Here is a 20,133-nt window from a genome sequence, read left to right on the forward strand (position 1 = left end):
CAATGAGGGAGACAGACAACGGGTGAATGATTAGAGCAGTGAGGGAGACAGACAGCGGGAGAATAATTAATGCAGTGAGGGAGACAGCGGGAGAACGATTAGAGCAGTGAGGGAGACAGACAGCGGGAGAATAATTAATTGCGTGAGAGAGACAGACAATGGTTGAACGATCAGCGTAGTGAGGGAGATAGACAGCGGGAGAACGATTAGAGCAGTGAGGGAGACAGACAGTGAGAGAATGATTAGAGCAGTGAGGGAGACAGACAGCGGGAGAATAATTAATGCAGTGAGGGAGACAGCGGGAGAACGATTAGAGCAGTGAGGGAGACAGACAGCGGGAGAATAATTAATTGCGTGAGGGAGACAGACAATGGGTGAACGATTAGCGTAGTGAGGGAGACAGACAGCGGGAGAACGATTAGAGCAGTGAGGGAGACAGACAGCGGGAGAATAATTAATGCAGTGAGGTAGACAGACAACAGGTGAATGATTAGCGCCGTCATGGAGACAGCGGGGAACGATTAGAGCAGTGAGGGAGACAGACAGCGGGAGAATAATTAATTGCGTGAGGGAGACAGACAATGGGTGAACGATTAGTGTAGTGAGGGAGACAGACAGCGGGAGAACGATTGGAGCAGTGAGGGAGACAGACAGCGGGAGAATAATTAATGCAGTGAGGTAGACAGACAACAGGTGAATGTTTAGCGCCGTCATGGAGACAGCGGGGAACGATTTGCGCAGAGTTGAATTGGATTTTTTTGTCACGTGTATCGAGATGCAGTGAAAAGTATTTTTCTGTGAGCAGCTCAAACAGATCATTAGTACATTTAAAGAAAAGAAAATACATAATAGGGCAACACGAGGTACACAATGTAAATACATTGAAAAGAGAAAGGTTAGTGATAGTTAGTGTCAGAATTAAATTTTAAAAGATTAGTACGGTTACAAGGGATGTAAAAAGAGGATCTGTCTGAGAGAGCTCGCAGAGAATCGCTATGCTCCGGCTCCATCTTGAGATAGAGTGACAGACAGCGAGTAAATGTTAACGGCAGTGAGGGTTTTCTGGGGTTTCTGAAACTCACCAGTGAAAGCATGCAAGAACACCACGCAGGGTCATGAGGCTGACTGAATCCAAGACAATGAACAATATGAGTTTGGTGCTCACAGCTGCCTTCTTACCTACTACTGGTAAAGTGTTTGTTCAAATCACTTACCAATGCAAAGAGGGCAGCACTCGCCTTCAGAGTGGAAAGGATAAGTGCAGCGTGCTTTGCATTCCACAGGGGAGCAAGCAGCAGAACCAGACTGTGGAATAAAATAACATGACAAAATATTAGAAAGTTCCACAGTCCTATTCGGACAACATCATTGACTAAATAAAGCAATTAGAGGAAAGTGAGAATAGAACTAGGAACTCTGTAATATGTAGTAGCCAATTGTAATATCTAAGAGATCTGAATTTCGGCTTTAACTGGTTTCTATTAGCTCTGATTGGACTTTGCCACACATGATTCACAGTCCCTGCTGCCCAGCAGCCATTTTATTCTCGGTTAATTGGCTCAAGGACAGACTTCCATCCCCACCTGTGGAGGGAAGTCCCATCTTCAGGAGCTGATTGGCTAGCAGCTTCGGAGGCCTAGCAGGTCTGATTTGAGTGCTGATCACTGCTGGGACGACAGGTTGTCCCTCAGGAAGAGAATGTTCTGGAGGCTTAACTTCAGCCTAGTCCAGGGCATCAGGAGTGCCTGGCTGATGGGCCCCAGCAAGGAGACTGAGGGTGCTGGGTTTGAGAGGCCAAGGTAATTAAAGGGGTATGATCCGGTGGTGAAGGCGGCGGGTGGGGTTGGGGAGGGTGGGGGGTGGGGATGTCTCCAATGGGCACAAGAGACCCCACAAAGGAGCTTGGCGAATAACTCCCCGTGGCTAGTGAAAATAGTGACAGGAGCTCCAATAGACCCAAGAGCAGCCTGGTCGTCGGATGCCGCCACCACCACCTCCAACCCCCATAAATGGCAAACAGGGTTGGGCCAGGTCGCAAAGTGGTGGGCAGGCCATGTACTGCATTTTACAATCCCCACTCTGGCCTCTTAATCTTCAAATGCGTGGTGCTGGGAGGTGGGGGCTGCTATAAAATCCAGCTCGTTAATCCCTCTCCTGGAAATGTGACAACCTTCTCACCAGGAAATAAGGCCTCTCTATTAGCAGGTCTCCAGCCATAACCATTTAACCATAAGCCCTGCCAGCTGAAGGATTGTTGGCATAAAGCTGCATCCTCATTCTTGGCTGCTTAGCTCAGAGGGGGACTCAATCTAATCCATCCTGTAATCTATATGTCAAATAGTGATGGAACAAAGTGAACAAATCTAATCTATGGCACGACCATGGGCGACCGGAAGTCAAATGTCATAACTAACCTTACTCCAAATAAAAGTCCCAGACTTTCTGTTAAAACATCACTGAGACCAGCTTAATTGAAATAAGCTAAAAACTGGAATATGTAAGAACCATACACACCTACCAGACAGATGCAGGTGAGGCAGGAGTCTGTACTTGATGGGAAGGTCTCATTATTCTGGTAGGTCACCCCATCATAGGCACAACCTTCAATGAGAATGAACATGTTAGTGCTGGCTATAACCCTGACACCATCACTACTGATTGTTCAAAGAGGTCAGTAAATCTGTATGCCTTCCTGCATACAAAGAGAAGCTGGAAGTAAGAGATATTTAGTAGGCAGCTCCCATTGTGAGGTTGTGATGGAATGGATAATATATGCTGTGTTGGACATTTAAGTTTTTTTTTGGAGGAGCAATGCTGATAACTGCACTGACATTCCTGAAGGGAAAGAGTGATTCTTGAGTATATCTTCCACGCTAATGGAGAACTGAAAATGGAGAATAATTGGGAAAGCTAATAGAATGTTATCATTTATTGCGAGAGGAGTTGCAATCCAAAAGTAGGAAGATTATGTTTCAGTTGTACAGGACACTAGTGAGACCACATGTGGAGTATTGTATACAGTATTGGTCACCGTAATATAATAATATTTATTATTGTCACAAGTAGGCTTACATTAAGTTACGGTGAAAATCCCCTAGTCGCCACATCCCGGCGCCTGTTCGGGTACACAGAGGGAGAATTCAGAATGTCCAAATCACATAACATACATGTCTTTCAGGACTTGTGGAAGGAAACCAGAGCACCCGGAGAAAACCCACGCAGACACAGGGAGAATGTGCAGACTCTGCACAGCTGGTGACCCAAGCCAGGAATCGAACGCAAGTGTCTGGCACTGTGAAGCAACATTGATAACCATTGTGCTACTGTGTCACCCCAATATTTAAAGAAAGATGTAAATGCATTGGAAGCAGCTCAGAGAAGGTTTAGTAGTCTAACACCAGGAATGGGCAGCTTGTCTTATGAGGAAAGGTTGACAGGTTAGACTTATATCCGCTGGGAGTAGAGAAGAATAAGAGATGACTTGATTGAAACAGATAAGACCTGAGGGGTCTTGACAGGGTGGATGCGGAAAGGATGTTTTCTCTTGTGGGAGAATCTAGAACTAAGGGTCACAGCTTAAAAATAAGACAATGCCCCACTTAAAATGGAGATGAGGCGAATTCTCTTCCCTCAGAGAGTCATGAGTGTCTGGAACACTCTTCCTCAAAAGGCTGTGGAAGCCGCTTCTTTGAATACTTTAAAGGCAGAGATGGATAGAATCCTGATAAGCATGGTGGTAATTAGTAATTGGGGGGAGGTGGGATGCAGATTTGAGGTTACTATCAGATTAGCCATGATCTTATTAAATAGCCGAGTAGGCCCGAGAGCTGAATGGTCTCCTCCTGCTCCTTGTTCATAGAGTTCTACCATATTATTATATACACAAGAAAAGCCGAAGTTTTAAGACCAATCTTTTGCGCCAAAATCCATGGGGTTGACTTTTACAGGAGTGTACACAGTGGTCAAGGTCCAACTGAGAGCAGAGACAATGCTTAAACAGTGGTTAAATTCTAAATTCTGATTTTGTGGAGTCAGATTTCCTGATCCACATGTTCAGTGTTTCAGGTCAACTGGATACAGGATGTAAAGTAAAAGTGAGTAAAGTTGTCAGAGTCCCAAATGACCCTCGGCTGCTTTCCCCTTTGAGGGGGAGGGCTGACTCGTAGTGATTTAACCTGAGGATCACCACACCTCAGGCGAGGGTAAGATTGAGAAGGCGTGGTCTTCATGCATAACCTCTTAAAATACAGGATGGACAGGGAGATCCACCAACATGTTGTAAAGACCCCAAATCAAACTGATGAGAAATTCCTTACCTGGCTTGGACTGTCTCTCCCTGATGGACAGTCTCTCCCTGTGCCAACACACCCACTCACCTAAGTCTAGAGAGCTGAAGCGCAGGGCTTTGGAGGCAAGGTCTTGGGACAAATGACTGTGTGCAGGCATACTGCTCGCAATGAAGTAGCAAGAACTACGCAGCTCACCAGGAACGAGAGCTGCTAAGTTTCTTACTTCTTGTTCAACCGATGTCAAGCTATTTGTCAAGGAAGCCGTGCCAGAAGCAGCCAGCAAACCACTACAAACAATCCCCCCTCCCTCCCAACCCACAGCCACCATCAGGCGATCTTTATCTTTCATTATTAGAGGGGTTGGCAGGGTGACCAACTCTTGGTCAAAAACAATATAAGGGATGCTTCACTTGAGGAGCAGGGTAGGGCGCAGAAATGATTTTTGGGGCCTGGTGCATGTGGACAGGACCAGGAGAGTAGCCTGCTCCATTGATAATCCAACCCTCTGCACCCGGGCCTCCCTGGAACCCCACACCACCACATAGGACTGCCAACAACACATCCCTTCCAGAGACACCCTCCCATCCTCTCAGGCCTGCCAGAACCTTCACTGGGCCTGTGTCAGACTCATGCCTGAGTGCTACCACCAGGCTGGAACTCCACTGGACCTAGACCTGCCGCCTGACTCCCTGGACCAAAATCCCCACCCCATCGGACACTCCCACCTCAACCCTAGCCTATCAATTGCTGCTGCTGCTGCCCCGTGGCTGTGTCAATGCATTGTACCACCTCTGGATTGCACATGTGGTGACAGCAATGCAGAGAAAAAGGACGGCTTGAGCAGACTCCTACCTCGCTGCTGAGAAAATTCATGGACATCAAGCCAAATTCTGGGACAATCCCAGAAAATCCAGGACGGTTGGTCACCCTAGTCTTTGGAGCCAACTTGACCCCAAACGAGCCCTGATTACTTTTTAAAAAGTTGTTCATGGGATATTGGCGTCGCTGGCTGAGCCAGCATTTGTTGCCCATACCTGCACATTGCTGTGGGTCTAGAGTCACATGTAGGTCAGACCAGGTAAGGATGGCAGATTTCCTTCCCTAAAGGGCATTAGTGAACCTGATCAGTTTTTACGACAATCGACAATGGTTTCATTGCCATCTAATTCCAGATTCTTTAATCGAATTCAAATTTCACCATCTGCCATGGTGTGATTTGAACCCAGGTCCCCAGAGCATTACCCTTGGTCTCTGGATTATTAGACCAGTGGCAATACCACTACACCACTGCCTCCCCACTACTTACGCTTACTAGTTGATCAGTGTTCAGCTGTTTCCCCAATGATCTGCTCTCCATCAAAAATGGCATGTAATATTTAAACAGATGCCAGAGCAATTAAGATCTCCAACAGAGAATTGTGACCATCTCTCCTTGATATTCGCTGGTAATACCATTACTGAGCCACCCCCCAATATCAACTTCCTGGGGGTTACCATTGACCAAAAACTGAACTGGACCAGCCAAATAAATACCTTGGCTATAAGAGCAGGTCACAGGCTAAAATAAAGGAGGCGTGGCTTCCTGCCCCCGGACTTTCCTGCACTCGACTGAAGGCCTGGGGAACCTGCCATGCTGTTCTATTCTCACCCGGCCTGAGTCAGAAGGTTGGGTGAGTGAGAAGGTCGGGCCTGCATTCCGGCATCAGCGAAGTGGAGCGGAGTAACAATCAAGCTGTGATTGCCGCTCCACGGACGTTCTGGCCCCACACCCACTCTGCTGCTATCTATGTCATCATGACTGATAATTCTGATTCAGGGAAAGGCCAGTCAGGATTGCCGCAGTCCTTCTTTTCCCTATTCTGGTCACAGAACCACAAAAAGAAACCATCAGAGTAAAGGTTGGCACAAGACGAACAGCTTAAGGAACAGTCAAGGATTAAAATGAAAAGAGGAGACAACCAGGGATCATGGAATTATATGAATTTACAGTGCAGAAGGAGGCCATTTCACCCATCAAATTTGCACTGACACTTGGAAAGGGCACCCTCCGTAAGCCCAAACCTTCACCCTGTCCCCACAACCCAGTAACCCCACCTAACCTTTTCATTTTTGGACAGGAAGGGCAATTTAGCATGGTCAATTCATCCAACCCGCACATCTTTGGACTGTGGGAGAAAACCGGAGGGAACACACACAGACACGGGGCGAAAGTGCAAACCTCCACACAGACAGTGACCCAAGCGGGAATCGAACCTGGGACCCTGGCGCTGTGATGCTAACCACTGTGCTACCGTACCGCCGGAACAACTAAAGTGAGATCTCATCTGTGTAACTCTGACAGAAAGTGAGCACAAAGGAAAATGATCCCTTCTCCACTCAACATTGCCTAATCCCACTGATATGGATTTGTAAACCAAGGAGAAGACCAGTTAATTCCATTCATTTGGTCTTTCTTTTTACCATTCTAACCTGGAGTCTCCTTCATTTATGTAATCTCTGGGCAAGGTGAATAATCAGAGGAAACTACTCAGAAGAGGACACACCATGAAATGTCGCAAAGCAATGGACCAAAGTCTGTAGGATCTAAATCCAATGCTAGAAAGAGAGCTGTGTTTCCAGACACATTCACAAACACAAATGCACACATACTACCCACACGAGCAACCACACCTGCACAGACACACACGTAGTTGGAAAACCACCTGCAGAACAGTCAGGACAGCACTGGCCAGGAACCAGTATAGGGTGTGCGCAGGTCTCAAAGCAGTCTGTCCTCTTACAGACAATTGAACCGTCTGCCTGAAATGAAACAGACAATAAGAACAAAGAACAACAGTGCATATAAACAATTCAAGAGGAAATGATTGGGAGCTTAGCTGGTGTAGGGCCATCTTCCTGAGGGACTGAGACACACAAAGAAATATATGGTTAGTTATCCGAGAGGCAAAAGTCTTTCTGAGTAATAAACTGGAAGATACAGAGAGAACTCCCTGATGAGGGTGATTGAGGTACACCAGTTGATGCACAAATAACATGCAGAATTGTACAAATCTGTATATAGATAGCACACAGAGGGGATTGAGAGTCATGAATCAGTGTAAGCAGGGGAGGGATTCTCCAACCCCCCGCTGGGTCGGAGAATCGGCGGGGGCTGGCGTGAATCCCGCCCCCGGCGGTTGCCGAATTCTCCGGCACCAGATATTCGGCGGGGGCGGGAATCGCGCTGCGCCGGTCGGCGGGCCCCCCCCCCGGCGATTCTCTGACCCGCGATGGGCCGAAGTCCCGCTGCTGGAATGCCTGTCCCGCCGGCGAGAATCAAATCACCTCTCTTTCCGGCGGGACGAGGCGGCGCGGGCGGGCTCCGGGAGGGGCGCAGGGCGATGTGGCCCCCCCGGGGTGCCCCCACGGTGACCTGGCCCGCGATCGGGGCCCACCGATCCGCAGGCAGGCCTGTGCCGTGGGGGCACTCTTTTCCCTCCGCCCCGGCCACAGTCTTCACCATGGCCGACGCGTAAGAGACACCCCACCCTCCGGCGAAGTCCTTTTGGCCCCGGCTGGCATGGCGCCAAAGGCCTTTCCCGCCGGCCGGCGGTGCGCCAACCACTCCAGCGCCAACCACTCCACTCCTAGCCCCTCAAGGTGAGGGCTTGGCCCCTAAAGGTGCAGAGAAATCCGCACCTTTGGGGTGGCCCGACGCTGGAGTGGTTCCCGCCACTCCATCCCGCCGGGACCCTCCGCCCGGCCGGGTAGGGAGAATCCGAGCCCATATCTCTGAGGGCATGACTGGGGCATACAAATAAATGCACATTTAGCTCGCCAGTGAGAGGCTTTGACATCAGATGTGCCCTTCTGCCCTAACCTGATATTCAGTTAGCCAAAACTTAAAATTCTGTGTGATGATTGGACAGTTTGTTCCTCCCACTGTTGGTACTTTTAGTTTCTCTTTCCTGACTGGACTCACCTGACACACACACACTTCACAAGGATCGCCAGGTGACCATATCTGCCCAACTGGGAACTCAATACCATTGTCGTCTATGAAACAGCCTGCCAGGGAAAAATGGCACAACAAGTCACGAGATAAATTCTTTGCTGTGTTTGCTATTAACATGTTTTTGAGTCAGTTCCTCCAAGTTTCCTGAATATATATATATATATATAAAACCAACATTGAGATGTGAAATGGATCAAGTATAAACTGCATGACTCAGTACCACTGTATAATCAACTGAAGCATATTGGAAGGTAATCCTTGCATTTTCATGAAACTTTCTGAAACCAGCTCATAGACACTCTCAAAAGAAAACAAAATCATGAATACTGGAAATCAGAAACTCATAATAAAATTATTGAAAAGGACACAGATCGGTCAGCAGAATAGGAAGATTTCAAACAAGGTTGTCAGATAGGAAGGCTGGACATCTACACATTTTAGTAAAATTGGTTAAATAAAAAGGGAGTTGTAAAAGAAAAACACCAGCTATGCAAATAGCAGAGTGTAAACTGATGGCATTTTCTAACTACTGGATGGAAACCTATTGACGGTGTAAAAAGATCAACTAAGCGAGGGAATGAAAAGGTATTCGAGAATTTATGTGTGGCTAAGACAAGAAGTTGAAGGGCAACACGGTGGCACAGTGGTTAGCATTGCTGCCTTACGGCGCTGAGGTCCCAGGTTCGATCCTGGCTCTGGGTCACTGCCCGTGTGGAGTTTGCACATTCTCCCCGTGTTTGCCTGGGTTTCGCCCCCACAACCCAAAGATGTGCCGGGTAGGTGGATTGGCCACGTTAAATTGCCCCTTAATTGGAAAAAATGAATTGGGTACTCTAAATTTTTTTAAAAAGACAAGAAGTTGAGTACGATAGGGCTGTGCATCTCTGGAAATTTCTAGTTTTGCTTCATAGTTATTTCAGTTAGGTTTGTTCAGGATGCATTTATTCCAAACGACTAAGCCCTGCATATCACTTGAGGCCCTGGCTCACCTTTGATGGTTTTATCCTGACGGCAGGTAAAGCAGCATTTGTCTGGCTCCAGAAACCAATTTTCTCTAGCACAGTCCAGCACTGGGCAGGGGCTGTAGGAACACTCCACCTCACCATTCTGAGGACACAATTAGTCAGCTTTAATTAATAAACGAGAAAAGATCTTCAAAAAAAATCAATAGTAGCCCTGATTTTATTTTAATTAATTATGGTAATAAATTGGCATTACTCTGTGCCCGATTATATATTTCATAAGGACTTGCGCCCATTTTCACCGGAGTAGATTTAAGTCCAATTGATCTGAAATTGATGAAGACAATAAATTAAATCCGTAGAGCACATAATGGGAATGGGTGAGTGGGCAGATAAGATTTATCTGAACTAGTTGGTAAAGTACTGCCTCCTTCTTTCCCCTTCAACATGAACCAATGGAAGTCATTCCTTGTAAGCAAAAACACCAATTATTTTGGGACCGTTCCATTTGGACCAGCCAGCAGGTGATTGATGTGTTGAGTAAGCTGGGTCTGCGAGGACTGCGTTTACTGTAGCAGAGAGAGAGACAGGCTTCCAACACTTAAGGAAATGCAACTCTATTTTATTCAACTCTGAACTACTAAACATGCTTGAACTGTGGGTTGACACTATGCTGAGTTGACTGGAGACCTGAGGCTAACCTGAGCAGACTATCTTACTACCACATGGTGGATGTTCTATTTGTTGCTCACAGGCTCTGACTGTCTCAGAGGCTGCATCCCGAGAGAGCAGAAAAACTAGTGCCCCCTGGTTATATAGTGGCTGTGTCCTGTCTGGTGATTGGCTGTTGTGTTCTGTGTGTTCATTGGTTATCCTTTGTCTCACTCACTGTCTGCCTGTGCACCATCATATACTTGTGTGTATATTATGACATCTCCCCCCTTTCAAAAAATGTGTGTATGTGTCAATAAATAGTCATGATGTGGAGATGCCGGCGTTGGACTGGGGTGAGCACAGTAAGAAGTCTTACAGCACCAGGTTGATGTCCAACAGGTTTGTTTCGATGTCACTAGCTTTCGGAGCACTGCTCCTTCTTCAGGTGAATGAAGAGGTATGTTCCAGAAACATATATATAGACAGATTCAAAGATGCCAGACAATGTTTGTATTCGAGCATTAGCAGGTGATTAAATCTTTACAGATCCAGAGATGGGGTAACCCCAGGTTAAAGAGGTGTGAATTGTGTCAAGCCAGGATTGTGTGGTGTCCTGGTCACTGTTCTGAAGACTGGGTAGTTTGCTGCAAACAATGGTTTGTTTGAGGTTGCGCAGCTGTTTGAAGGCAAGTAGTGGGGCTGTGGGGATGACCTTGGCAAGATGTTCATCTTCATCGATGATGTGTTGAAGGCTGTGAAGAAGATGTCGTAGTTTCTCCGCTCCGGGAAAGTACTGGACGACAAAGGGTATCTTCCCGGAGTACTTTCCCGGAGTCGATGAGCTGGCAGGCCAATGGAAGAATGCTCGGCTTGACGTGGATGGTATCCAGTTCAGGCTGCACCCCGAGAGAGCGGGAAAACTAGTGCCCCCTGGTTATATCGTGGCCTTCTCTTGTCTGGTGATTGGCTGCTGTGTTCTGTATGTTCATTGGTCATCCTTTGTGTCACTCACTGTCTGTCTGTGCACCATCATATACTTGTGTGTATATTATGATAGTGATAACCGGAGGACTCAACATTTGGGAATTGGGGGAGGATAGCTGCTTTACTGGCAGCTTTATTGGGGAAATCTGGCAAAGGTCAACTATCCTGGAACCCTGTCCAGTCAGGTAATGAAAGAACAAAGCAACACACAGTCTGGAGCATTGTGGAAGAGCGAGTAAGGAAACTAAACTAGAGAGATAGGGGAAAAAATGATCTTGTTTAAAATTTAAAACCAGCCAGTTTTAGAGCACTTTTCAGTCAACAATATATATTTACCGTACATGGATCTGTGCGGAATACATCAATCAAAAGAAAGGGCACAAGAGAATGAGCAACATGACATTTGCGATGCCTGTTCATTTATTGAATGCAAAATGAACCAACTTACATTTAGGCCCAGAATTATGCCATGCCAGAGTGCCTCTCCATTGTGGTGAAAATCTTGGAAATGGCTGGAAATTGTAAGTCCTGCCCCCAAATTAGGCATGTTCAATTTTCACAGGGACAGAAATGGAGTCAGGCTGAGGTTCACACACATGCACTTTACAGAGGCCTTTGGCTATTTAAATCACTGAGCCTCCACTGAAGTGGGAATTTGGTAGATCAAGATTGTGAAACGGGAACCATCAAAGAACTGTCAAGCGGTCAGGAAATCCTCACAGTTATCAAGGGCCTGTCAAAGGATACCAGGTGAGTTGGCATGGAAGGGATATTTATTTATTTTTATTCATTCATTGATGTGGTCATCGCTGGTTGGGCAGGCCTTTATTGCCCATCCCATTGCCCATTTATTGCTGTGGATCTGGAGTCACATGTCGGCCAGACCAGGTAAGGATGGCAGATTTCCTTCCCTAAAGGACATTAGTGAACCAGATGGGTTTTATGACAGTCGACAATGGTTTCATTATTAGACTTTTAATTCCAGATTTGTATTGAATTCAATTTTCACCATTGACTGTGGTGTGGGGTGTATGAGTTGCCACTAAGTTGGCGTATGTGTTATAAAGGGCCACTAGGGGAGCATGGGGGAGGTGGCTAGAGGGGCATGGGTTAGCATGGGGGGGGGGGGGGTTGAGGGGCCGCGGTGGTGGATTGTGAGCATGAGGTGATATGGATGGGGCATGGGAGTGTGTGGCAGATTAACGGTTGTTCTTCGTTTTATTCTTTTTCATTGAATTCAACACAGTGTCAGAACTGAGGCAGTTCTTCCCCTCAGCCCCCCCCTTGCACACCTGGCACCCTCCTCATTGGCTCCGGAAGTGGAGGGCCTGACTTCTAATCCAGCCTACCCCCGGAATGAAAATACATGTGGGTGGCCATTTTTAACGGTCAGGTTTGCAGAGCCAGGAATTCTCCTGACCCGGGTGCGAAAACTGGGCCTAAATCTCAGCTCACTGAAATATGAATCAGTCCACCTTCCCATTCCTGGAATGTGCTGGATTAGCATATTCGGTTCCTGGAACATCGTGTTCCATTTTATGGTAACTTCCTTCCTCCCCCAACCCATTTCAAGGTTATACTACTCTAAGACTAGATATAGTACAGAGTACTCCTCAACGGGAGGGGTTTTGGATCCATTATGGGAGAAACTGATGATTTGCAACTGAGAATATCGGGGAAAAAATCTTTCAAAGACCCTTCAACCATCCATTTGTATGTCATCCAACTACTAATTGTAAGGAAGTGAACTTAAGCATGGGACTGCACCATAATCTCTACCATTCTTGATGAAGGAAGGGACAGACTCACACAGCATGCAGTCACATCCAGGACAGCCCTTTCACATGTCCCATATTGTGGAAACCATGGGAACACAATCCCCTTTATATACACTAAAGCTGACATACAATCCTACACTGAAAACAATGGATGCTCCTTAATAACAATTGGAAAGAAATATAAAATTACTTCATCCACATTACTATACAGAGTCGAAGGGGCTTGCAGTGCTAAGGTGATGTTGTTGGGATGATAGGTCTTTATGGTGGTGAGGTTTCTGGTGAGCGTGATTTATGCAGGTTGTATTGGAATGGCAGGTTTTGTAATGAGAGATTAGGATGGAAGAAGAGTGTGCAATCATGGGATTTTGAATGGTATAAAACTACAAATGCCACGGTACAGGAGTTACAGTTAATTGAAAGACTGAACTGAAGATAAGACATATTTATTTTGTAGTGATCTGTGATCTGATAGTGTATGAACAATCGACCAACAGTGTAGTACAAGAGACCACACAGTTGGGCACTGGGCCCATTTTACCATAAACTAGTTTCTGAATATAACAGTATCTATTTCTCCTTAAGTGTCCTCTCCGCTGATCCAGGTATCCCGATGGCTGTGGCTCCTGCTATCAACTTTCTATCAACGTTGTGAAGATTTCTGAATCGTCTTTGGATGATACTTATTGGTATTTTCCCTCTCATAGCAGACAGTTGCTGATGTTGGGCAGTGATATGAGCTCAAGAACTGTTTGGAATCATTTCAGGCAAGCTGTAATATAACTATGAATTTCTCTGTTTAGTATTCAATATCTGGTTAGCAAGACAGTTTAAACATTTTGGACCTTACACTCGCAGCTCGTAAGCCCTTCTAAAGGATACTGTATTTCCCGGGAGTGCTTCCAAACAACCATGAAAAATAGCCAAACAGGACGCATGGAAGCACTGAAGGTCATAACTACCTTTGTGATTCACGTCTTGTCTCACAGTCAAAGTTAAGACATTTTGACCACAAAGAACAGTAGCCCTCCTAAGGGAACTCCCATTTCTAAATGTGAAAAGGGGCGGGATTCTCTCATCCCGCGGCAAAGTGTCCATGCTGTCGTAAACGCCGTCGTGTTTTACGAGGGCGTGAACGGGCCGCTGCCAGGACTAATTCTCTACAGGGGCCAGCACGGCGCTGGAGTGGTTCGCGCCGCTCCAGCTGCCGATCCCGGCGTGAACTGGGTGCCCCGGGATCTGCGCATGTGCGGTGGCGCCGGTGCCAACGCACGCATGCGCAGTGGCCTCCTTCAACGTGGCAGCCCCGATGCAACATGGCGCAGGACTACGGGGGCTGGCGTGGAAGGAGGCCCCCATTCAGAGAGGCCGGCCCGTCGATTGGTGGGCCCCGATCGCTGGCCAGGCCGCATCGAAGGCATCCCCCCCCTCTCCCCCCGGGGATCGCCGCCCCCCCCCCCCCCCCTCGCCCCACAGGCCACCACCCGACCCTTCCACGCTGAGTTCCCGTCGGCTAAGAGCAGGTGTAGATGGCGCCGGCGCGACTCAGCGTTTCCACGAGGGCCACTCAGCCCATCCCGGCCTGAGAATCGGCAGGGAGGCCGCATAGAGTGGCCCGCGACCGGCGCCACGCCAAACACGCCGGCGCCAGTGGCGCCGATTCTCCGCTCTGCGGAGAATCACGTGCCAGCGTCGGGGCTGCGTGGCCCAGTCGGGGGGACTCACCGGCCCGGCCCCGGGCTGAGCGAATCCCGCCCAAGAAATTAAAAAATGCCTAGACTGAAGCAGAGAAAGAAAAAACATGCAATTCAAAGAATATTTTGACAATAGGCATAAAACATTAAATAGTACTCGAAACATTTGGATTTTTAAGTGGAAACTGTGAACAATTGTATAGCTGGTTATGACCTGCCAGCTACAGATAACTCAGCATTCAGTGCTTTGAACAACTTACCAAACATGCACAGTTGATGCAGTCAACACCAGGTCGAGTGAATTCTGCCCCATGGGGATATACTATGCCCTGGTCCATACACTCAGCTAAGGAAAAATAAAAGTGAGAACAATGACTCATAATACAGAGTGAGGTCGTTAACTAACTTAACCAAACATATTTCAAAACTTATTTGGCGTAATTTGTTCTGGAATTTCAAAACGGCATACAAATTGATTCTGCATTGTGCAATAATCCTCTGTTTAACAATTAATAGACTGATGCTAACTTTGCCCACTGCCCTAATATAGTTCCTGAAGTAACACATGGTGATGTCCAGAGCATGGAAGAAGGGGGATGATGGTGGGGGTGGGGTGTGCATGTAATGCCCAACACCAGGGACAGGGGGCGCCCGGTCTCAGTATTCTAGACAGATTTCTCATTGGCCTTCAGACGAGCTGCAGACCTGAAATACCAGCTTTAAAAAAGAATATATTGGAACTTGGAGCTTTGTGGCTCTGAGTTTTATTTTGGAAAGCCCATCAGAAAACCACAAAACTACCCGAAGGTTGGAAGCAGCAGAAGTAGCAGTTCTTGGTTGAAAAATGGTAAGTGAAAACTCCAGTTATTTAAGAGCCAATTGGATGGTGTGCGTGTGTGCATGCACAGCACCGTTGGGAAGAGTATTTAGCGGTGGGGGAGGTTGGGGATCTTGGGCGGGTGCTGGAATGGAAGGGAGTTTGGGGGTTGGGCCGCGGGCGTCACTTTTAATGTTCAATATCACAAACTTAAATACCATACACACCTCAAAATCATCTTTTGAATTTAAATAAGTGTATTTTCATTATGCTCTACGGTAGTCACAATTCAATGATATGCTGCGCTGATGTACCAGAGGCAAGTGAATCTTGAGCCTCATCATATTGAACAGAAGAAATTAAAAATGGAGAGTAATTCTGAACAGGGTTTTTCATAGAATTTACAGTGCAGAAGGAGGCCATTCGGCCCATCGAGTCTGCACCGGCTCTTGGAAAGAGCACACTACCCAAGGCCAACACCGCCACCCTATCCCCATAACCCAGTAACCCCACCCAACACTAAGGGCAATTTTGGACACTAAGGGCAATTTATCATGGCCAATCCACCTAACCTGCACATCTTTGGACTGTGGGAGGAAACCGGAGCACCCGGAGGAAACCCACGCACACTCGGGGAGGATGTGCAGACGCCGCACAGACAGCGACCCAAGCTGGAATCGAACCTGGGACCCTGGAGCTGTGAAGCAATTGTGCTGTCCACAAGGCTACCGTGCTGCCCCAAAACAGGGTTTTGACTCACTATTGCCCATTTTATTATTTTTGCAATTTCTACGCCTGAAATCCCTATTCTTCCCTGAGGTTGCATACATCAGGCACCTTCTAGCAGAAGGTGGTCACACTGTGGGACTAAAATATCTCTCAGGGGAGGATGCTCGATCATCAATTGCAACTTTGGCAAACAAAAACCACTGAAAGCCCAAAGATACATCATAAAGAGCTTTTGCCAGAAAGGGGGCGGGATTCTCCACTCCCACGCCGTCGTGAACGTCGTCGAGGTTCACGACGGCGCGAAACGGCCCCTATCCCGACCGATTCAGGGCCCGATAATGGGCTAGGAGCAGGGCTGCGTCATCCACACGCGCCAGGCCTTGTTGCCGCGTAAAAGCAGCAACGCATACATGACGCGGCCTGCGCCGCATAACTGACGTCACCCGCGCATGCGCGGGTTGGCCGCCGCCAGCCCACGCATGCGTGGTTGCCGTCCTCTCAGAGTCCGCCCCGCAAGAAGATGGCGGACGGATCTTGCGGGGCAGCGGAAGGAAGGAGGTCCTCCTTCAGAGAGGACGGCCCGATGATCGGTGGGCACCGATCGCGGGCCATTCCACATTTGAGCTACCCCCCCCGGTGCAGGATCCCCCTCCCCCCCCCCCACCCCGCAGGCCGCCCCCCCAGCGTTCCCACGCTGTTCCCGACGGCAGCGACAAGGTGTGGATGGCGCCGGGGGGGAACCCGCCGTTTTGGCCTGGCCGCTCGGCCCGTCCGGGCCTGAGAATAGCGGGGGTGCCGGAAAATCGCCATTTTGGGTGTCTCCGGCGATTCTCCGGCCTGCGGCCCGCGGAACTCGACGGGGCCGTTCCCGCCGCTTGGGAGAATCACGGGAGGGCGTCGGACCGGCATCGCCGGAAATATTGGCGGCCCAGGCGATTCTCCCAACCGGCGCGGGAGTGGAGAATCTCGCCCAGTGTCTTTATAGGAATCCAAACGTAAGTGCTTATAGAAATGATTTCTTCAAGGATATTTTTTGCGATTGGAGTTTATTTGATATGTTTTTCCACTTTTTTCCTGTCTCTCACACTTCAAACAACAATGAAAAATTTTTTAAAAACTATTTGCATATTTATTTCGTAGAAATGTAATGAAACATCAGGGGCGGGATTCTCCGACCCCCCACCGGGTCAGAGAATCGCCAGGGGCTGCCGTGAATCCCGCCCCTGCCGGTTGCCGAATTCTCCGGCACCGGATATTCGGCGGGGGAGGGAATCGCGCCGCGCCGGTTGGCGGGCCCACCCCGGCAATTCTCCTGCCCACGATGGGCCGAAGTCCCGCTGCTGGAATGCCTGTCCTGCCGGCGAGAATCAAACTACCTCTCTTACCGGCGGGACAAGGCGGGCTCCGGGGTCCTGGGGGGGGGCGCGGGGCGATCTGGCCCCGGGGGTGCCCCCACGGTGGCCTGGCCCGTGATCGGGGCCCACCGATCCGCGGGCGGGCCTGTGCCGTGGGGGCACTCTTTTACTTCCGCCTTCGCCATGGTCTCCACTATGGCAGAGGCGGAAGAGACCCCCTCCACTGCGCATGCGCGGGGATGCCGTGAGCGGCTGCTAACGCTCCCGCGCATGCGCCGCACGGCAAAGTCATTTCCGCGCTAGCTGGCGGGGCACCAAAGGTCTTTCCCGCCAGCTGGCGGGGCGGAAGTCAGTCCGGCGCGGGCCTAGCCCCTCAAGGTGAGGGCTCGGCCTCTCAAGATGCGGAGAATTCCGCACCTTTGGGGCGGCGTGATGCCGGACTGATTCGCACCGTTTTTGGCGCCGGTCGGCGGACATCGCGCCGATTGCAGAGAATCCCGCCCCAGATGGCACTTATGGACAGGCTTTGAATTCACAGTGTACAACACCATTTGTATGACTTCTGGGCGAAGTTGAGTTAAGGCTGTACTGATTTTCTGTACACTTTTCTTCTGGTACATGTTTGATTGACAAATCCTTGGGATAGTGTAATTAGTGGAAAAACAAAAGATGTTGGGCGAGATTCTCCGACCCCCCGCCGGGTCAGAGAATCGCCGGGGGCTGGCGTGAATTCCGCCCCGGCCGGTTGCCGAATTCTCCGGCACCGGATATTCGGCGGGGGCGGGAATCACGCTGTGCCGGTTGGCAGCCCCCCCCCCCGGGGATTCTCCGGCCCAGATGGGCCGAAGTCCCGCTGCTGAAATGCCTGTCCCGCCAGCGTAGATTAAACCACCTACCTTACCAGTGGGACAAGGTGGCGCGGGTGGGCTCCGGGGTCCTGGGGGGGGGGCGCGGGGTGATTTAGCCCCGGGGGGTGCCCCCACAGTGGCCTGGCCCGCGATCGGGGCCCACCGATCCGCGGGCGGGCCTGTGCCGTGGGGGCACTCTTTTCCTTCTGCCTTCACCATGGTCTCCACCATGGCGGAGGCGGAAGAGACTCCCTCCACTGCGCATGCGCGGAAATGCCGGCAGCGGCCGCTGACGCGGCCGCGCATGCGCCGCCCGGAGATGCCTTTTCCGCCAGCTGGCGGGGCGGAAATTCGTCCGGCGCGGGCCTAGCCCCTTAAGGTTGGGGCTCGGCCTCTCAAGATGCGGAGAATTCCGCACCTTTGGGGCGGCGTGATGCCGGACTGATTCGCACCGTTTTTGGCGCCGGTCGGCGGACATCGCGCCGATTGCAGAGAATCCCGCCCCAGATGGCACTTATGGACAGGCTTTGAATTCACAGTGTACAACACCATTTGTATGACTTCTGGGCGAAGTTGAGTTAAGGCTGTACTGATTTTCTGTACACTTTTCTTCCGGTACTTGTTTGATTGACAAATCCTAGGGATAGTGTAATTAGTGGAAAAACAAAAGATGTTGGGCGAGATTCTCCGACCCCCCGCCGGGTCAGAGAATCGCCGGGGGCTGGCGTGAATTCCGCCCCGGCCGGTTGCCGAATTCTCCGGCACCGGATATTCGGCGGGGGCGGGAATCACGCTGTGCCGGTTGGCAGCCCCCCCCCCCCCGGGGATTCTCCGGCCCAGATGGGCCGAAGTCCCGCTGCTGAAATGCCTGTCCCGCCAGCGTAGATTAAACCACCTACCTTACCAGTGGGACAAGGTGGCGCGGGTGGGCTCCGGGGTCCTGGGGGGGGGGCGCGGGGTGATTTAGCCCCGGGGGGTGCCCCCACGGTGGCCTGGCCCGCGATCGGGGCCCACCGATCCGCGGGCGGGCCTGTGCCGTGGGGGCACTCTTTTCCTTCTGCCTTCACCATGGTCTCCACCATGGCGGAGGCGGAAGAGACTCCCTCCACTGCGCATGCGCGGAAATGCCGGCAGCGGCCGCTGACGCGGCCGCGCATGCGCCGCCCGGAGATGCCTTTTCCGCCAGCTGGCGGGGCGGAAATTCGTCCGGCGCGGGCCTAGCCCCTTAAGGTTGGGGCTCGGCCCCCCAAGATGCGGAGCATTCCACACCTTTGGGGAGGCGCGATGCCCGACTGATTTGCGCCGTTTTCGGCGCCAGTCGGCGGACATCGTGCCGATACCGGAGAATTTCACCCGTTATTTATGGTATATTGTTATTTATGGTATATTGGTAGTACAGAGGTCAGAATGGTCAGGTTGTATTAGCTACAGAGTTGAATTGTTTTGTAAATGTGTTGATTTCTTTGTTGCCACTTTCCTAAAATCCGTGGATTATCCTGAGGGAATCAGATTTTGCCTCCAATTGCACCATTGCTACAGTCACTCTGCCCAATGAGAGATGGACAAAGCCGCTGTTTATACAACACTTTACATAATGTCCCAAATTGCTTTACTGCCAATTAAATACTTTTGAGTTGTAGTCACTGCTATTATGTGGATAAATGTTATCAAATGGCAGAGAAGGCCTATGTGGCCAAATGGCTTATCCAATGGCTTACCCCTGCCCCTTATCTGGATGTTTATATGTCATTCTGGATGGATGAGATGAATTGGGATACATAGGGCTGGATCCTCCTCTGTCGGGATTCTCCGCTTTGCCGGCAGCACACCCAAGCCGGGGATTTCCCGACGGCGTGGGGCTGCCCACACTGGGAACTCCATTGGCCGACTGGCGGGATGGAGAATCCCACCGCCGGTGAGGGCGTGCCCCACCAAAAAACCGGTGTGGCTGGATGGAGAATCCCGCCCATCGTCTTTGTGATCTATAATCATCTTGCAAACAGAGGGTAAAATCTTGACTGGAGTTCTG

General features: G+C 49.9%; 1 protein-coding gene across 3 annotated transcripts in view; it reads right to left on the reverse strand.

Annotated features, from left to right (window-relative positions):
* Window positions 1-20,133, reverse strand: part of LOC140431033 (von Willebrand factor C and EGF domain-containing protein-like) — a 633,994-nt gene that overhangs the window by 118,658 nt on the left and 495,203 nt on the right. For all 3 annotated transcript variants that reach the window (XM_072518932.1, XM_072518933.1, XM_072518934.1), the window contains exons 22-27: window positions 14,616-14,701; window positions 9,273-9,390; window positions 8,251-8,336; window positions 6,992-7,088; window positions 2,519-2,601; window positions 1,215-1,305 (exon numbers count right to left, since the gene is read on the reverse strand). In XM_072518932.1, coding sequence (XP_072375033.1) covers window positions 1,215-1,305; window positions 2,519-2,601; window positions 6,992-7,088; window positions 8,251-8,336; window positions 9,273-9,390; window positions 14,616-14,701 — 561 coding nt within the window. The remainder of the gene's footprint in view (window positions 1-1,214; window positions 1,306-2,518; window positions 2,602-6,991; window positions 7,089-8,250; window positions 8,337-9,272; window positions 9,391-14,615; window positions 14,702-20,133) is intronic.

Source organism: Scyliorhinus torazame, chromosome 10 (assembly GCF_047496885.1).
Source record: "Scyliorhinus torazame isolate Kashiwa2021f chromosome 10, sScyTor2.1, whole genome shotgun sequence".
Lineage (NCBI taxonomy): Eukaryota > Metazoa > Chordata > Chondrichthyes > Carcharhiniformes > Scyliorhinidae > Scyliorhinus > Scyliorhinus torazame.